Source organism: Mytilus californianus, unplaced genomic scaffold (assembly GCF_021869535.1).
Source record: "Mytilus californianus isolate M0D057914Y unplaced genomic scaffold, xbMytCali1.0.p SCAF_9, whole genome shotgun sequence".
Taxonomy (NCBI): domain Eukaryota; kingdom Metazoa; phylum Mollusca; class Bivalvia; order Mytilida; family Mytilidae; genus Mytilus; species Mytilus californianus.
In genome coordinates, this window is record NW_026262745.1 from 14885267 (window position 1) to 14906840 (window position 21574).

General features: G+C 31.4%; 2 protein-coding genes across 6 annotated transcripts in view; one reads left to right on the forward strand and one right to left on the reverse strand.

The window, feature by feature from the left end:
- Window positions 1-21574, forward strand: part of LOC127713928 (histidine N-acetyltransferase-like) — a 156199-nt gene that overhangs the window by 75107 nt on the left and 59518 nt on the right. The gene's annotated exons all lie outside the window — the stretch shown is intronic.
- Window positions 8009-16752, reverse strand: LOC127713929 (uncharacterized). Its single transcript, XM_052219885.1, has 5 exons — window positions 16661-16752; window positions 14254-14429; window positions 13325-13491; window positions 10295-10461; window positions 8009-8104 (listed from the first exon to the last, which is right to left on the reverse strand). The coding sequence occupies exons 1-5, from the start codon at window positions 16713-16715 to the stop codon at window positions 8055-8057; spliced, it is 615 nt and encodes a 204-aa protein (XP_052075845.1). The 5' UTR covers window positions 16716-16752; the 3' UTR covers window positions 8009-8054.

Consider the following 21574-nt stretch of genomic DNA (forward strand, 5'->3'; position numbering starts at 1 on the left):
AATTATTCCACTGTACAGCACTTACGCACATGCATACACTATTATAGTCACATCAAACCAATCTTACGATATGCTTCTATGCTCATCCTGGGAAGTCAGTTATGTTAAGTCACAGGCTCGTCGGAAATGATTTTTGTAAAGCGTATCCGATTTTAAATGGGAAGCCGATGCGGATTACATCATGGTTCGACAGCGGGTTGAACATATTTCTTGTCATAAGAATCCCAAGGACAGTTCAATATAATGATACAGTCTATATGCATACGAGAAATAATGATGAAAACTAGAGGAAAAATGGTAAAGATTTAAAATCTCAAGTCTACTAAAACATTTAAATAATATCAAATAATTCAATAAGAAGACAGATGAAGCAAAACAAATGAAATTCCTAAAAATCTCAATGTCTTTTATATCTCTCTCTCACCCTTTCTCGAAAAAATGTAGGCTTCTTGTATACCATTTTTTTACACTAATATTTATTCTTAAGTCTGTTGAGTAATCAAAGTTGCCTTACAAATATACAAAATTTGATATAATTATGTTTATTTAAGTGGCATTAAGGATTCAAAGAGGATGGAAAAGGGGGACTTCTTTTTTATTTCGGTCACGGTTGCGGCGGATATATCATGTCCAACTAAATGTGACAAGCAAGGTATTACTAGATTAAATCTTTTTCGCTTGTATATATGTTAAAGTACACGACTTCTTCTTTCAACATGTTGTAAACTTTAAATAAAAGTGTCATTTATGTTTCATTATGAACTAGAACCTTATGTGTTCCCAAAGTAATTCGTGACAAAGGCTCAGCCTAAATCCTTTTTATACAAGATGGATAGAATAATGATTTGCTTTTACATGTAACGTTTATTCACACATCATATAGTCTCACAATGAGTAAGAGGAGGGAACCCTCCCTCATCTCACAATGCCTAGATTATACTTCAAAAACAGTAAGTATTACTGATCAAATTTTTGAATCTATGAAAGAATTTAGTCCTGACTTAATAATTTACCAGAAATGCATTGATTACGTTCGTTTAAACTTATGACATCACTACACACACGGACATAACGAACGAGTTGGGATATACAAACACCGTATGATGAAGCCAAAGGCACATCGCCGTCTAAAAAAGGAAAATTAACAATAGGAAATGAAAAATCGTCTCTCTTGTCGTAAATCTTAGAATGGAGTTTCCCTATAGAAATTGAAATGTCTAAATCTAGAAAAGTACAAATACTGCTGTTTATGTTAGATTTATTTAAAGTAAATTCTTTTGGGTAAATTTCGGTAGTATATTTAAAGAACATTGGATTATTTAACAAAAAAATATCATCAAGATAACGGTAGGTATTGTTGAATGTGTCAACAAAATGTAACAATAATGTGTCTTTACTGAATTTGGCCATATACTGTGATTTATAGCAATATAGGAATCAATATGCTATTAAAGGGGTGAAAATGGTGCACATAGGAATACATACTACACACTGTCGCCTAAACATACATATATGTTGTCAAGGAGAAATTTAAAGCTTCAATCATTTCGTTTCATTTCCAGTAAGTGTATCTAGCATACTTTCCTTAAGGTTAGTCTTAGCATTCTTATCCAAACCTATCAAACTGAAATATTATGGAATATCAGGTAAACCAAATGAGTGTATAAACAACTTCCTCAAGGATAGAACACAGTCACAGTAGTATTTGTGGTGGAGGGTGAAACATCAACTCCCATTCATCTAGAGTCCAGCGCACCACAATGATCTGTGCTGGGACCTTGTCTTTTTCAGTTTCATATAAACGCCATGCCCATGTGATGCAACCAACTACTTGCTGATGACACTATTGCCTATGTCACAATCTCAGTAGATGCAGATGCAGCAAATCTTCCAAGGGACCTTGATAACAGCCGAAGGCCACCAATGGGTCTTCATACGCAGCGAGAAAATCCCGCACCCATATATGAATTAAAATTATATATTTAATTTATATGTTCCTATATATTAATACACTTGGTCTTTGCAATTGAGCTGAAGAAGAAACACAAATTCAAACACAATTAAAAATTCAGAGAACAATTGAAGGTCTTTCCACCATATTGTAGTAGCACTTTCTGTGCTTATAAAACACAACAATACCTTTGAGATGGATTCGTTATTATATGTGGACAAAATCAGGATGATAAACAATAACTAAATAATCATAAATACCCTACAAAATAAATACAATAATAAGATTCTGACCATTTATCAAGTAAATAATTTAGTACATAGGTTTCTATCTATGTAGTATGATAAACGGCTGCTTTACTATTAAGAATATAAATAAATCTGTTCTGCGTGTGTTTTCAACAATATGCTTATATTGGTGAGTCCATATGCACTTAGCGACTTATATTATATACACAAGTCTAAAATACGAAAAATGACAAACATAAGGCGAAGGTACTTTAATTCAGTGACGGACTGCGATGTTGCGGGTGTGTTCTAATATAATATACACAATTACTGTAAAACCTATAAAATACAGTCTACCACACTTATATTGTTTATACTGTTAATTGTCTTTTAACGTTTGACCATAGTACTGTCTGTTTTTCTTCGACTAACAGTTTTTGAGTGCCCACTTGGTTGCCCTTTTGAGAGCCTAAACACTAAAAGTGCTTTAATAAAACAGCAAAAATTTCGCCTGAGAGAGTTATAAACTTAGGTTAAACACCATTACATTATTTCATGTTAGTTAACTGTCCCCATTTTAGGTCCATACTCCCGTTGTCAATTCTTTTACTTTCTTTTCCTCATACTTTTTTCCAAACACCAGTGTTTTTGCTTGGGTTCGTATAGTGTTTTAATGTAGAGTTTTGTGAATCATTTTTTTTAAGTTTTTTTTTTTTTTTTGGAGCTGATGTTGTGGTTTTCTTCCAATTTTTGATTTTGATACCCGTCTTAATATCTACCTAATCTCTATATTTTATTAATCATTTCATATATCTAGTCGTAAGTTCTACGGTATCAGTTTCTATTCATTTAACCCCAAAATTGTTTTATCGTACCACGGATAAATTAGTGACGTTATGATTGGTCTAACGCCGTCACGGTGTGACCCCTATGGGTTCATATGGAGTCAGCAGATTTCATATGGGGTTCATGACGTCACATATACTATTAATGGTGACGTCATCTAATAATGCTATTATATTTCATTGTTTTCTTTTTTTACAAAACTTGACTCGAAAAGTTCCGAGTGCTATAAAATCGTTATACAGTTAACTACTGACCCCTACGGATCCATAGAGGGTTAGTAAAATCCATAAACAGATTACACCCCACCTCCCCCCCCCCCCTTTCCCCCCTGGATTTTACTAACCCTCTATGGATCTGTAGTGGGTCAGTAGCAAGCAATAATACTTATAATGGGGATATGTAAGTTTACCTAGGCTAATTGGTTCAAGACATGGGCTTTACAATGTTACGTGTAAACCTATGTCAAGTCCACATTTGGGGTAAACGTTAAAGTCTACTTTAGGGCTGATCCTCCCATGTACAAGTAAATGTCTATAATATTTGATAGGTTATAAATGACATTCTATTTATGATATGTTCTTGTTTTATGTAGCCCTTCCATTCATCTGACAGTGTCTGTAATCTTGTGATGCTATAAATGGAGTTTCATGAGTGTTTTTCGTTCTTCGTTTTTTATATAGATTAGAACATCGGTTTTGTTTTACACTAGTCATTTTTGGGGCCTATTATAGCTTGCTTTTCGGTGTGAGCTAACGCTCTGTGTTGAAGACCGTACTTTGACCTATAATGATTTACTTTTACAAATTGTGACTTGGATGAAGAGCTGTCTCAGTGGCACTCATACCACATCTCCTTATATTTATTTAAGACATTAGTTCTTTCCTTTTCAAAAGCATTCAGTGATTGGATTTTTATGTAGGTGGTATCTTGTATCTTGAAAATGACAGAAAGATCACTTTTGAATAAATATTTTATATATTTCATATCAAATATTGATAAAGATAAAGGAGTAAGTTCGGTAAGGGCCAAATTTGGCCCCGATTATTAAGTTCAATGTTTCAAGATAAAAAATGTGTTTAATTGCCGAACAAAATTACAAGAGGTATTACCAAATTTAAATGCTTTAAAAAACTATTTAAATGAACACTTGAACTTAGAAAAATATATTTCATTTAAAAACCTCTCTGTAGAGGAATATAACAAATACTGGAGTCCCTGGGCCCCTATTATAGAATAATTAATAAATGTCGAATTTTGATTTAAACACCACAAATAGATATTGCAAGAACGAATTAGATTCCATTGTTTTTAGATAATTATTTATGTTCAACCTATTGTTGCACCATTATATATTCAATTGTTGTTTTATTATTTAATACTTCCTTTGTGTGAATATGCCATTCTGTATACCTTTGTTCATACATGTTGTGCTAGTCTATTTGTTACAATAAAGAAAATTCATTATAAAAAAAAATTGACGAAAAGACATGTGAGAAAGTTAAATAGAACTATTTTTGTCAAAGTTCTATTTTGAGGCGTTGATTTGTACATCCTAAATAGATCAAAAATAGAGATTTTTGCGAAATTGGACAAAATCGTACTGATTTCAACTAAATTAAGGCCTAGGAAACAAAGAGCGCAGGCTTCGACAAACTAAATATTTAAGTCCATTATGTAAAATGTCATAACAAAGATTATGTTAAAAGATCTCTTTTGTCGACGCCTGCGCTCATGTTTCCTGTCTTAGAAATCAATGGAAATTTACCCGTTTTCATTGAATTTTCGTGAAAAATCAAAATGAGTGCTATTTGTGACGTCATGAATAGAACAAAAGTACGTAAATGTTCAACAAAAAGACATACTTTCTATCTAGTCATTGTATTAGCTATGGTTCATTGTGATATTGGTCAATTAATTATAATTTTAAATTTTAGCTAGAAATAGAGGCCATTTTAGGGCCTTATCGAACCTACTCCTTTTACCTGTAATGTACCTATATTGGTAGAAAAAATGAATTAGCTCAAATGTAAACTTGACTCCAAAATTTTAAGCCTAATTTATACCATCGTAAACATGGTCGCGCTTGTATTGCACCCTCGTTATGTACCTTACTTAATATAAATACACTGACCAAATACGACATAAAAATTTTACCAATCAATAATTTAATATTAAGGTGTACATATTTCATTATAAATTATACGAACTTTTAAAAATGTGAACACCACTACTTATGCTTAGGACTTAGTGCACTATAGACTCCTTTTCCTTTGAATGAACTTTACAAGAAAAGCCTAAAAAATATTGTAAGCATCCGAAAGGTTTTATTTCGTTAAATCCAAACTTTGAGACTAGATATAAGAAGATTTGGTATGAGTGCCAAAGAGACAACTCTCCATCCAAGTCACAATTTGTAAAAGTAAAGCATTATTGGTCAAAGTACGGTCTTCAACACGGAGCCTTGGCTCACACCGAACAGCAAGCTATAAAGGGCCCCAAAAATGACATGTGTAAAACCCTTCAAACGGGAAAACCAACGGTCTAATATATATAAAAAACGAGAAACGAGAAACACTTATGAACTACATCAACAAACGACAACTACTGAACATCAGATTCCTGACTAAGGACAGGTGCAAACAAATGCAGCCGGTTGAAACACTTTAATAGGTACCAAACTTCGCCATTATCTGAAACAATATTGTAACATCACAACATAAAAAAGACACACTATAAAATATCAATTGAAATGGCTTCATTCAATCAAAAGACATATTAACACAATTGAACATACACCGAACGAATAAATTTGATCTATGACACAATGTTAATACAAAATCAATAAAATAAGGCACTGTTAAATCACTAGACAAAATATTCTCACATCTTATTATTGAAAAACTACATGTTCAAATTCGTAAATCTATGTAAGAAGTAAATAAAAAAAAAAATACCAGCTTTGCTGTATTGACAGATCTTGGTCGTTTCCCACTTTTTACTTTATATTGGAACAGACTTTATCATTTAGATACAGTTCCCTGGATTCAGAATGCTTATGCACAAACCAAAAAATTATATATTCATGGCAAATTGTCTTCGTATGGATCACTTCAACGTATACTACAATTATTTTTCGAGTGTAAGCGAAATGCAGGGAAAGAAATTTAAAGAAACATACTAAAAATTATGTAAGAGAAGATTTTTTGGATCTATAGAAAAAGTAGATAAAAGTAAACTTTCAGAAGGGAAACTTTGTTTTTTATCAACCTTTAAAGTAAATTTTGGATTTGAAAATTATTTTTTTTTTCTATTCGAGTTCGATTATTAGAAGAGTCTGACGAAACTGAGAATTTCAGCACATCGTTGGCAAATACAAACTGGTAGATACCAGGTTACCCATCAACACCTTAGATTTTGTGGGCCGAAAGTGAGACGAGGTAGTGGATGAGACGCATTTTCTCCTTTATTGCAACAGATTTTACGAGGAGCGACAAACTTCGCGACTGGCACTATTTCTCAGTCATGTAATAACTTAGCTAGCATTAGTCCTCTTTTGGTTAATGAAATGCGAGGGCATAAATATAAGTGTTAAAAGATTGAAGTATTTTTGTTTAAACACGCCGTTGATAGTTTGATTATTGAATCACACACTTTAATCTTAATTGCTTAAACAAATGTATTAAATTCCTGATTCGATAATAGCTTGCTTAGCTGGTTTAAACACGGGGAGGATCATATTGACACGATTCTAAAGCTTCGTCCCTAGTGTTTCCTCAAGCAAAGCAATCAACTTAAAGCCCTCCTCGTAATCGACATATATATTTCGTGAACGCTTGATTTGCTATGTTAGACTCGGGAATATTTGTATGAATCCTTTACGCACCATTCCCTGGTGTTTCTGTTACTTAAGCAATCAGTTAATCAACATTTTTGTCTCCCTTTGGTCGCACTGCTGCAAACAGCAACCCTACTTCAGAGAACTGAGCATTTAAAATCATCGTCTATTGTTTATGTTATTATTGCACCAGTATTATACTATGCGTTCTATTGTATACAGGCCAGGGATCTACAATGATCTACTAGGAACCTTAATTGGAATAAACACATTTCATATAGTGTATTGTATTGTAATTGTTTTTTCTTTTTTATGTAGTGTTGTACATGTAATATAAAATATGAAGGAGCATTAGCCTTAATTGATCCACTTCCACCGCAAAAGTAGTATTACACATTGGTAAATAGTTGATAGTTTTGATTGGTATGTGCAAAATATCGAGTGCATGTATGAGCTATCAAATTATTTGTAAGAACGGTGTTGCTCAAACAGACAAATAGGTAAAAACATTATTCAGTTGGTTCTTGTCCTGAAAGCAAAAATAGCTTCACTTTTATTTCTATAATACCTCTCTCTAGAAGAACGACAACCACTCACTAACAGTCTCTTTACCCGGGACATGCACAAACAGAATGTGGAGGGGTTAAACAAGTTTGGCGGCGCCCAACCCCTTTTCTTATCCCGAGACAGTGGTACAACAACATAACACAAGAAGAAACTGTACGAAACAATAAACACAAAACAAGTATGATATACAACAAAAGACAAACACTGAATTACAGGTTCCTGACTTGCGACAGACACATACAGGATGTGGAGGGTTAAACATGATCACACCTGTCTGTACTTTAAATTATGTTTTGCAAAACTGAAACCTGCTACAATGCAGCAAACCTAAACTATCGTGAAGTATGCTAGTTAAAAGTTCTCCAAATTATCAACTTTTAAACAATCATTTTAAATACAGTTGAACACAAATACTTAAAATTGTAAAATTAGAAAAGACGTGTGTCTGCATTGAATAAAATGTTGTGTAAAAATATATCAAACTGTAATTGTCTATTGACGATATAAAACCAGACGAATATGAAAATTATTTTATGGTTGAAGATTCCAATTTAGTCGTTAATTCAATATCAATATATTATATATACAACTTCAAACAGGAAATGTTCCTAATTTCATCTATATTTAGCTATATAACTCCAACTGAAATAATCATCCTGTCTGCAGGTTCTGCGCAGTCTACAATAAAACAAAATAAACAGATAAACAAATTCAAAACTGAAATGGCTGGAACTACTGAAACAGTTGCCTTCCATTCTTACATAAGATTTTGATATTTAACACCTATGTATATCTGATTCACTTCAAGACAATGAAGATGACCACTGATGTTTGTCCTAAAGGTAAAGTAATTGATTTTACGAAGATTTGCATGTCCAACCCAAAACAATATATGATTATCATATTCTTACTTTCCATTGCAAGACCTTGTCCGTGCACCTAAGGATTTGGTCTAGAAGGTCTGTCCCGTTCCGCATAACATAATCATGTTAACCCCTTTTTTGTTAAAATTTTATAAGTCTCAACCCTAATCAATAATTGCAATTAGAGGACCTTTTTAGTGCTTCATAGGGTAACACCCCCATGTATCTTTAGTTGTTACAAATTTTGAATTTTGACAACTGCTTTGATTCCCATTAATCCTATATATTTTCAATTTTTATAGCATGACCTTTACATCGATTCAAAGGTTTTGCTCCTAGTGGGCGTGCCCTGCCCGTTTTATTGTAAATTGTTAAATATATCAACACAACAGTTAAGATTCAACTCAGTAATATTCTTTTTTGTTATGCCTATACTTTGCCCCCGCTTAAATATATATGTTGTTGGATTCCTTCCCGGGATGATTTCTATGCCAAAAGATAAAAAAGTTAATATGAAAATAAAAAATTTAAGGAAATGTCCCAAAAATTCCTTACTTGTAACACACATTTCATTTTTTACTTTTAAAAATAGACGCATCATTTGACTTGTTCCTGTGTCTTGTTTGATGCTGTCCTCGGTTTGAATATATGTGTTATTTTAAAAGAGGGTTTATTTCATGCATATTTAGAACGAGAAAAAGTTAACAATCAATCCACAAGGTATATGTTTTGCATAGTCGGTCTATCGGAATGTAGGGCGATAATTTCGACTTTCACTGAAAATTATGGTAAAACATTGCTGGATATGTGAAAAAATTTATATTACAACATGCTATCTTCGGACCACTCAAAGAGTTGTTGCAAATTGATTTAATGTGAATGCGAGAGAGCGTTATACTGTCCCTGTACGAGCCATCAGATTTAACATCCCCAATCTGAAAAGTGAAATGTATACCCTTAATGGATAGAGTGTAACCTGCATCATTTTATGATTTATACAATGTTTATATCACAAAGAACATTTTACGTTGTATGCGAGCATTATACAATATTGGTTAGTACTGTTTTGATAATGTTAAATGATTTTATGTCTGTAGTTTCTGTAATGCAAGAAACATAGATATTTGATGGTGTTTAGGGCGAGAGGAAACTGTTTTCCTTAACTAGTTGTATCAATTTACATTGAGGAGAACCGTTTTTCGATAAGAAAAATCCATGCTTGTTACGCAGTTTCCTGGCAGTGATATGTGATGGAAGATATTTGTTTTCTTCGGTTTAAAAGAGGGACGAAAGGTTCTAGAGAAACATTTAAACTCATCAATCGAAAATAGACTGATAACGCCATGGCTAAAAAATAAAGACAAACAGACAAACAATAGTACACAAAACACAACATGGAAAACTAAAGATTAAGCAAAACAAACCCAACCAAAACTGAAGGTGATCTCAGGTGCTTCGGAAGGGTTAGCAGATCCTGCTCCACATGTTGCACCCGTCGTGTTGCTCAATTTAGTACAAACCCGATAATTAGTCTAATTCGATAGGTCATTTCGTGAAAACGAGACGGTATTGTAATTACGACATTAGGAACATATCCGCTATCATCTGTGAAACGGATATTCCATAACGGTCAACCAACTCGTGATGGTGTCCGTAACATTTACGAAGGGATGATTTCAACTTCATCATTTAGAACTCATGGTTTAATAGCTTCCTTGTGAGCAGCAACCTCTATCAAGGAAATCATGATAGGAAATACAAGCCTAGGAATATCGTATCAAGTGGGAGATATATACTCCCTAAGCAGGCACTTACACACAATTTATGCACAACATATATAGACGAGAGACAATGTTGAGCTTGTCATATTGTATAGACATCTGTCTAACGTTAGAAATTGTTAGTTGCCATACAGATGGGTACTTTTTTATTTTTTGATTGGTGTCTTATTAAAGTAAACCCACAACTTATTTCATTTATATTTAGATTTGATAAATTAACTTACCAGCATGCCAATTTCTGAATAAGTCATTTTTGGTATAAAGAAAAACCGGGGAAACTCCTTTTTGCTCCCATGCACACGCTTGAAATTCCCCTTCTACAACAAACCATCCACGATCCGTAGTACAATCACCATAATTCCGATTGATGAAAAAACGTCTTTGAATATCCCTGTTAAAAACTTTCAGGAATTAGTAATACGTATTAGAATGTGCTTAGTACACAGATAATGTAAGTAAAATATAGTGCATCGATATATGCATACATTATCAATAAAAGCATCATAGAAAATCCTTAGTATTTGAAAAAAAAAAAAACAAAGTTTGTAAACAATCGATTTATAATTATGACCATATCAATGATTGTTTATGCCACAACTGATGTGCTAAAGACAAGGCTGGTGATACCCTCGGGGAATAAACCTCTACCACCATTAGCATCTACCCAGTGGTGGTAAATAAACTCATCATAGATACAAGGATTAGAATTTTCGTCTACAAAAGACTGATCAGTGACGCTGGAATAAAACAAAAGTCAAAAAAGTCAAATTAAGTACGAAGTTGAAGAGCATCGAGGACCCAAAATTGCGAAAGGTTTTGCAAAAATAAACAAACCATATCAATGATAAATCATTTCAACACTGAAGTGATGACTACTGAACACAGTGTTCCTTATACAATAATTACTAAGTTGTTTCATATAATATGAATTTCACAGTGACTTGCCACAATAAATGTACAAAGAAAGGTGCATTAGCACCGGAAATTGCAAACAGGTAAACATATTTAAGCCTTTCAAAATTATGATAATCAGATTGATAAATGAAGAGGTTAATATACTCTGGACACTTCATCTTATACAAGTTAATTGTGATGTCGATATGACGTCATAAAAATGTCGACATTTGCATTTTTGACGTAAAAGGGCCATTTCATGCATTGTTTTTGATCAAATATATATGAACAACAGCTTCACCCAAATCAGATCTAAATACTAATGTCATGATATCAAAATGTTGTTTCGAACTAAGTGTAATATGTTTGAACCCTTAATGTTAATCTGTAAGTTTAAATTCAAAAATAGGAATACTGATGTCCAACAGACTAATGTCTCATGAATATATAAAGAATGTTATCAGATAGATTTATAATAATTTTTTATTTTCGAATTCATGGACTAAAAGTCGCCTATCATACCTTCTACATTTCAGTAGTTAAAAACTCTCATTCTCTTTGTCCACAGCGGCTTTCCTTCGTAAATAATTTTCAAATTGCAACAAAACGACGCAGTTGAATACGACTAAAAATGCAGTGAATGTCGTCACTATATCCGGTTGCGGGCAATTTATTTTGGTTGTATTATCGATATCTTGAACAAATTAAACTTGATTTGATTATGCTTAATGGGCTACATGTAATGGAGCCCCTATTGATCTTGATTTCACTAGTTCTAAGGACAAGGTCATGACAGCATTTGGTAGACTGATATTGTGACTTAAGTTTGGTTACCGGATGAGATCTTATGAATCATATGTACAACCTTCACCAAACATAGCTTAATGTATAAATTATAAAAAATAGAAAACACAAGACTCCTATTGACTTTGGAGTAACTTTGACAAAGATCAGGATCAACTGTCTTTCAAAAGACTGGCATTTTGGGAAGAGAAAAAAAAAACAATAGGTAAAGTTTTTTACCGGACAGTATCTATGTATCTATTTTTGAAGCTGCATGCCGGCAATAACCATTATTAGGACAGACATTTAATTTTCAACCATCATTTGGACAAACATTTGATATCTAACAAAATTTTGGACTTAAGTTAAATTTTTAGCAGACTTTACAGTCTTCATCACTTAGAATACATAACCTAATTCAAAAACTGTTCTACCACTAAAAATTCAGTAAGGTCCCAACTCGGCTTATGTACTCATGGTTCTTTTGTAGTTCTCCTTATCTAAAAGCCTGGTGAATTGGTGTTCGCTTCTAGATATAATTTCCAATATATTTGAAAAAGCAAGGATATCAGCCGGATTCAATCTGATGCTAGCCTTGGATCCAAATATGGAACACTATTATTGTTTGTATATCTAGATATTTATTTTGTATTTTCTAACTGAATTAATTTGTTCAGAAAGAGGACAACAAAGTATTAAGGTTTTTTAGATTTAAATTTTTAGATTTTTATAGGCGTCACAGCAAATAAAAAAAAAATATCATTTCAAGACGTCATACTTATTTGGAATTGTTCAACTGTACAAAATGAAAAGTGATATTTTAAAGCTATTTTAAAATATTTAAAAATAGAAATCTAATAATCGTCAATACTTTGTGAAACAATCATATCAACCAATCAAATACCTTTCAGCTTATTTCCCAGCGTATTAATTATAAAAATATAACAATTGCATTTCTAAACATTGATTGCGATGTCATCTTTTTATATGATGGTTTGACCTTAGCAATGAATTTTTGACGTACGAAATTGCAAAAATAAAAATCAACAGAAAGAAAAACTTAATAAAATCGAATGGTGCTAAAATACGCGTTTGTTTTTTTTTTTAATTCATCTTATGATACTAATCAATAGACGAAATAAGTACGACTAAAAAATACACCTATTTCATATAAACCATTGAATATTTATCTTCAAATTATATTTGTTTTACAATGATATCTGCAGAAAAATGTAGAACAACAAAAATACTGAACTCCAAGGAAAATTTAAAACGGAAATTTCCTTAACAATTGGCAAAATCAATAGCTCAAACACACCAAAACGAATGGAAAACAACTGTCATGTTCCTGACTTGTGTTCACTGGCATTTAACATTTGTTTTCTTTAAGTTTTGAATTAAATTCCATTTTAGCTCAAATTTTATTGAAAAAGATTACTTTTTAAAACACCTGTTCGACAATTCCATTGACAATTGTATCTGAATAACAGCATGTCTTAAGACGAAGCAAATTTCAATGCATTAAATTTAAACTAAATACTGTTTTACGTTTATGAAAAAAATATTTCCTACACTACCTTTCACCCTCTATTCCGAAGAAGTTAGTTGTAGAATTTGTTGTTAGATCATTAAAACTGCTGTTCAGTAGGTTTTCTTTACTGAACCAGTTCATTACATTTGTATTCTCGCCATTGAATATCATCCACACAACTGGTACGTCATTCGTAAACAGTTGAACTTCAACCTAAATTGTATAAAAGCAAAAATGTAATAGACAACAACAGGATCAGAGGATCCTGTATCGCGCACCTGACCTTTACTGTGGTAAGGTATCAGACGGACTAGAACAAAAAATGTACTAAAACTGTAAGAATCATTCAATCCAAATTTTGTTGAAATGGTCTTGGATTTTTATTGGACAGGATTTTTTCCCAAAAAAAAGACGACGATAACGGAGTCAAGTGATGACAATATCACACATGGCTTTCAAGACCAAGATGAGATAAACAAAAAGTTCAATTGTCACGACATATGTGATTCTACTTCCTTTCAAACTGAAATATTTCCCGACATTATCCTGATTTTATGTTGAGCGAACGGTAATGTCTAAATTACTGTTGACTGCATAGTTCATGTTAGGGTCCTCATGCGGTCCGCGTATCAGCATGTCGATTCCTATAAAAGCCATAGACAACAGTTGGAAATTAAAAAAAATGTATAAATAAACGTATAAGAGTCAATGACAAATTGTATACTTACACGTTGCCAGAAACACATAAGATTTATTTCTTCCCACTACGAAACAGGTGGAAATATCGGAGAGTCGCTTTTCTTCTGATTTCAAAAGCTTGTACACATAGATTACATATTGTCCTCTTATATTGCATATGTATAGATCTGTAATATTTAAGTGGATTTCAGCTAACAAGAAGCTAATATAACATTTTATGCTAGAAAAAAATATTTAAAGAATTAACGTAAATACTGTTAGCCAAGAAAGGCTTACCTTCTTTATTCCAACATCACTCCACCTATCTATAAGTGGATTTCTAAGATGTCGAGTAGTAACTGCTATATCCAGTGGTGTTGGAAGGTCACTACAATGTGTCTGGTTTGTCCATGCTGGGTAAATAGGCTTTTTATTTCCGCTGAATGCAACAAACACAGGTATCCAATTGATAACTAAATACAATTTAATAAAGACATATATATATATATGTTACAGGCATTTTCTATATTTAGGCATTTTGTAAAATGTCTAAAAACTATTATGAATTTTGTAAAGATTCAGGCATTTTACAAATTGACTATTTTTTCAGGTATTGTGTAAAATGCCTGGAAAAATTGAAATGCATTTTACAAAATGCCTGATATTGTTTAATAGAATGAAATGTTCGCAAAAACTAAGGTATTGAAAGTATTGAAAAACAGAGCAGTTTCATCTATGATAAATACTGAATTTTAATGCCTGCAGTTTAGAGTTTTAATGATTTAAAATGAATTTAACTGAATTATTTACAGTTTACATAAGCACTTAACTAGACAATCATGTGTTTGGACGCCAGGGTTTGTAATTCAGCTGTCCTGCCGTTTTTTGGCAAATACATGCTACAAAGTTTGACTACTTCAACCATATTTGGTGAAACCCGGATCATGACACATTCAGATATGTCAATACTTTGTCTGATACAACACTATTATTACAAAAATTATGTGATTTTGTAAACAGCACACACATGATTTTTGTTTGTTATGTGTTCCCATAAAATTCACAGTAACATTTGAATAGAGAATGGAAAACGTGGAATTTGTAAAAGAGACAACAACCCGACCAAAGAGCAGAAAACAACACAAGGCCACCAATATGTCTTCAACACAGTGAGACAATCCGGCACACAGAGGCATGCTGCAGCTGCTCCCTAAACACTAATGCGTACTAATTGAGCGAAATAGACACCACACTTAACATACAAATGAACCAAATTTAAAAGAAAACACAAGACTAACAAAGGCTTGGTTAAACATGTTTTGTGAGATCTTCCCCCTCCCACATGAACCCCTTGCCAGTGGAATAAATAAAAAAATATTGTTAAACTCATTTCAAGTCCGAGTCCGAAGTTAGAATACTAGTAGGTAACAGAAGAAACTAAGCAAAATGCATTGATATACATAAATTGACAAAGGACTACTAGCAGTTACAGACATGCCAGCTCCAGACTTCAATTAAAATGTTTGAAAGATTTTGTTTTCATCATATTAAAATCAACAACAATCTCTCCCACCAGGTGTTTAATATAATGCTTTCATGGTATGAGTAGGTTGATTTACAAATGTATATCTTTTGGCTTATCAGAGCATTCTACATGCTGAAGCAAATCTTTGCATGGCTGGTGATGAATGCAAAGCAGGTGACGGTAATCCTGTCGAAGCACGGATTCTTGTATTATTTGAGTTCATGCGATTCATTCAGGATTTGTTTCACGATTACATTAATAAATTAATAGCCTATTCTTGAGCTTCGAGAATTTAACATCAGTAAACTGCGGTCACCTTCATTCATCAGATTGTAAAGCCCCACAAATTGACTTGAGGCAGTGAAGGGGAAGATACCCATATCTTCGCATCACAACCAAAAGGCCTTGTATGGTTAATTCCCTTGCACAATATGAAGCATTTTCGAACTCGTTTGCTGTGCTCACTCGACAAAAAGCTTCATATTATGACTCGCAGCTGATATTTTACAATATCAATATGCAGACAACCTGATAATTGGTACATCTCATTTTGTCCTGTTGATCATTTTTGTTGTATACAGTTTCTAAATATCTATTAAACTTTTAAAGTTGATTATAAAAATAAAACTAAAAAAAACCCAAAAAGTGGATACAAATAGCTACTAGACGATACCTTAAAAAAAATTGATTGGCAGTTGTAACAACTTGAGAGAACGGCAAAGCATGACGTCCTGATAATTTGAGACGACGTTTTTTTTCTATTTTGCTTGAGTGTACGTGATAATAACCTTGATGATTACGTTGGACAACAATGGTCGACAACACACGATTATTGATAGCAATATATCGGCCATACGTAAGATATTATAAGTACTTGTATGCTTTTTGATTTAAAAAAAAACTATCTTTAAAGTATCTAATAAACAACTGACAGTCTATGGATTTAACGTCGTAACTGTTACTGTCACTGAACCGAGTTTTAGTACTGTACCAGTTACCGACCACTCTATATTTAATACGCAAATCCCTGAAAAATTTGTTAGTTGACAACAAATTTTTTATTTCAGTTTTAGTGTAAAAATTACGTTGGGTACGGGATTCAAATATTGAATAACTCATGTTCTATTTATAATAAATTATGATTCGTTCTACTTATCCCAGTATACACTAACAATTTACCTGTGACTGTCAAACAAATGATCAGTTTAAAAGATATTGCGTACCATGTGCACATTAATGAACGACATGTTTCGACTTCAGTACTGTGTCTAAACTGACCCGGTAGAAAATGTTTTGACTCGAATATCCAGGACGATGACGGACCACTTACAGATACAGAAAACGGAGCATTTCTGTTAAAATAATGTATTTGTATAAAATACAGATACACATATTACAATTTTATATTGTGATATGTAAAGATTTATAGAACCGTTTTTGATATATATAAGGATCAGCTTGTAATTTTTTCCTTTTTTATAGGTTTTTTTTGGGGGGAGGTAAAATTTGTTTAACACTGAGCTACATGGATTAGATTATAATATATTTACCACCTTGCTAAACATTTATACGTTTGGTCACAGATCTTTGGAGTAGCAAATCTTACACATGTTTGTCTTTTACAATTAATAGCCTATATCAGTTTAAAGGTGCATTAGCTGTCAAATTAATGTTCACCGATTTAACTCAAATTTTAATATTTGATTTATAACATACTAAACCGTATATTCAAATTATAAAAAGTCTTAAATAAACAATTTATAACGCATGGGTTCGATAATATGTATCAACATTTCGTGTGTATTTTAGTCTTGACGCCGTCTAATTAACCATCAAGGTTAACCTAATTAACCTCCGGAGACTACAGACGGTAATACAATCTTTCATTTGTGCCATTAGGTTATATTTCATTTGCGCCATTTTACGGCTTACATATAACGGAAAAGAACATTGCTATATCGTGAATAAGATTTTTTTCAGAGTATCCCTCCTGGGTAACTAAGTGAATTCATGCTCATTTCTAATATAACACTGAGAGTCACTAAGGTTTAGAATTATATAGTGTTCACATGTTTGAGGTGTCAAGATGGACATTGTAAATTCTGAGACAAACAGGCCGTTAGTTTTTTCAATTGAATTGTTCCATATTTTTCATGTTGCTTACGCGTCTTGTGTCAGAAAAAAACTTTTGGTTTTACTCCAGTGTTACTGTATAGTGCTTTCTTTTAGGTTTTATGATCACGTTAATTTATAACAGAAATTTAACATTAATAATATGAAAAATTTCGTTTTAATAACGTATCAGTGTATCGAGCTTTCATTATGGTTATGATGACAAGTTTGGGATGAACAATTTTATTATGCAATCAACAACTGTGTTTATAAGTTATTATTAAAAGTATCTTTTGAATAAAACAAATTTTTATACTATTTACCTTTATTTACCTGTATCATTGGCGAAATCGAATGTTGAAAAAAAGTGAATGTTGAATGTTGAAAACGAATGTTGAATGTTGAAATCGAAAGTTGAATATTGAAAACAAATGTTGAATGTTGAAAATCGTTTGTTGAAAATGATTGTTGAAAATCGAATTTTGTATGTTGAAAAACGAATATTGAATGTTGAAAAACAAATGTTGAATGTTGAAATCGAATGTTAAAAAAAAAAAATGTTAAAAAAAAATTGGTGATAAAAATTTTGAATGTTGAATGTTAAAATCGAAGATTGAATTTTGAAAACAAATGTTGAATGTTGAAAATTGAATGTTGAATGTTGAAAACGAATGTTGAATGTTGAAAATCGAATGTTGAATGTTGAATACGAATGTTGAATGTTGAAAAATGAATGCTGAGTGTTAAAAAATCGAATGTTGAATGTTGAAAAATGAATGCTGAGTGTTAAAAAATCGAATGTTGAAATCCAAAGTTGAAAAAAAAAAGGAAAACAAAATTTTGAATGTTGAATGTTGAAAACGATTGTTGAATGTTGAAAAACGAATGCTGAATGTTAAAAAACGAATGTTGAGAACGAATTTTTAATGTTGAAATCGAATGTTGAAAAAAAAAAAAAAAAATGAAAACAAAATTTTGGAAAAAAAATTTTGAATTGTGAATGTTGAAAACGAATGTTGAATGTTGAAAAAAATGAACAAAAAATGTTGAATGTTAATAAACGAATGTTGAAATCGAATGTTGAACAAAAAATGAAAAAAAAAGTTGAATGTTAAATGTTGAAAACGAATGTTGAAAAATGAAATCGAATTTTGATAGCTGAAAGTTGAAATCGAATGTTGAATATTGAAATCGAATGTTGAATGTTGAAAACGAATGTAGAATGTTGAAAATCGAATGTTGAATGTTGAAATCGAATTTTGAATGTTGAAAACGAATGTTGAATGTTGAAAACGAATGTAGAATGTTGAAAATGGAATGTTGAATGTTGAAATCGAATTTTGAATGTTGAAAACGAATGTTGAATGTTCAAAATCGAATGTTGAATGTTGAATGTTGAAAAATGAATGTTATTATCAAATGTTGAAAAAAAATGGAAAAAAAAATAATTTGGAAAACAAATTTTGAATGTTCAATGTTGAAAACGTATGTTGAAATCAAATGTTGATAAAAAAGAAATGAAAAAAAAAAAATTTGGAAAACAAATTTTGAATGTTGAATGTGGAAAACGAATGTTGATTGTTGAATTTGAAATAGAAAAACAAATGAAAAAAAAAGTGTTTTGAGAATTTTTTTTTTAATGTTGAATGTTCAAATCGGATTGTTGAATGTTGAAAATGAATAAAGAAAATGAATGTTGAAAATACAAACAGGTTTTACAAAGAAAAATCGAATGGTGAATGTTGGATATTAAACCAACTTGAATTTTGAAAAAAAAATTGAAAAAAAAAATTGAATGTTGAATGTTGAAAACGAATGTTGAAGGTTGAAATCGAATGTTGTATGTTGAAAACAAATGTTGAATATTGAAAAACAAATGTTGAATGTTGAAATCGAATGTTCAAAAAATAAAAGATTGCTGAATGTTGCAAATCGAATGTTGAATGTTGAAAACGATTGTTGAATGTTGAAAAACGAATGCTGAATGTTAAAAAACGAATGTTATGTTGAATGTTGAAAACGATTGTTGAATGTCGAAAAACGAATGCTGAATGTTAAAAAACGAATGTTATGTTGAATGCTAAAAACGAATATTGAAATCGAATGTTGAAAAACAAAATGGAAAACAAAAATATTTCGGAAAAACAATTTTGAATGTTGAATGTTAATAAAGGAAATGTTGAAATCGAATATTGAAATCAAATGTTGAAAAAAAATTTAAAAAAAAATATTTTGGAAAAAAAATGTTGAATGTTGAATGTTGAAAACGAATGTTGAAAGTTGAAATCGAATATTGAATGTTGAAATCGAATTTTGCAAAAAAAATATGAAAAAAAAAACAATTTGAATGTTGAAAACGAATGTTAAATGTTGAAATCGAATGTTGAATGTTGAAAACGAATGTAGAATGTTGAAAATCGAATGTTGAATGTTGAAATCGAATTTTGAATGTTGAAAACGAATGTTGAATGTTCAAAATCGAATGTTGAATGTTGAATGTTGAAAAATGAATGTTATAATCAAATGTTGAAAAAAAAAATGGAAAAAAAATACTTTGGAAAACAAATTTTGAATGTTCAATGTAAAAATCAAATGTTGATAGAAAAAAAATGAAAAAAAAAAATTTGGAAAACACAAATTTTGAATGTTGAATGTGGAAAACGAATGTTGATTGTTGAATTTGAAATAGAAAAACAAATGAAAAAAAAGTGTTTTGAGTTTTTTTTTAATGTTGAATGTTCAAATCGGATTGTTGAATGTTGAAAATGAATATAGAAAATGAATGTTGAAAAAACAAACAGGTTTTACAAAGAAAAATCGAATGGTGAATGTTGAATATTAAACCAACTTGAATTTTGAAAAAAAAATTGAAAAAAAAAATTGAATGTTGAATGTTGAAAACGAATGTTGAAGGTTGAAATCGAATGTTGTATGTTGAAAACAAATGTTGAATATTGAAAAACAAATGTTGAATGTTGAAATCGAATGTTCAAAAAATAAAAGATTGCTGAATGTTGAAAATCGAATGTTGAATGTTGAAAATCGAATGTTGAAAATAATTAATTTTGGAAAAAAAAAATTAATGTTGAAAACGAATGTTGAATGTTGAATGTTGAAATCGAATATTGAAAAAAAAAAAGAAAAAAAAATATTTTAAATGTTGAATGTTGAAATCGGATGTTGAATTTTGAAAATGAATATTAAAAACAAAAGATTTAACTAAAATATTAATGTTGAATGTTGAATATTGAACAAACATGACATCCGTAGGTTTCATTACTAATATAAGGAACATTGAAAAAGCGAAGGAGCAGTGCTGGAATATTTTACACAAAACTATTTTTTTTTTAGAACATTGTTTAGTTCTGCCTCCTTTCATCGAGTCATTTTGAACTTACTAAATGGTATCAGTTACTGTACTTATCAAAATGACCACGCAATGACCTACATGCATATTTATCTATATAATGTGATAGTTCAGCAAGTTTTTACTGGTGGATTACCCAATATAAACCCATTTTTATAAGCAAGCACACCTTTAACTATTATCAACTGAGAGAATAATAAAGTTGAGTGAAACATTTAGAGCTGAACATACACAAGGCAACACATGACCCATATTTTAGTTCTACCACAACTGTAATGACTGCATTAAAAAATGAACCTGGTAAACATTGGCAGTTGAAAAGTATCATTGCCAAGCAAGACTTTATTAGAACGGTAATGTTTGTGACGCAAAATTGTACAGGGGATGACTTAGTAGAAAGGGCAGAGGTTTGAAAAAAGAAAGGACATTGATTCAAACATCTTTGATGCAGTATAGGATAGAAAATAGATTTGCTACAAGAACACAGATTTGAGACTGGGCATAGATTTGAAACAAATTTCCTGGTAGAGGGATCTAAATACAGCACAAGCAACATTTTCCAAAAAGACTAAAAAAGTGAAAAAGTATATTTTAACAACGGATGTTCTTAAAAC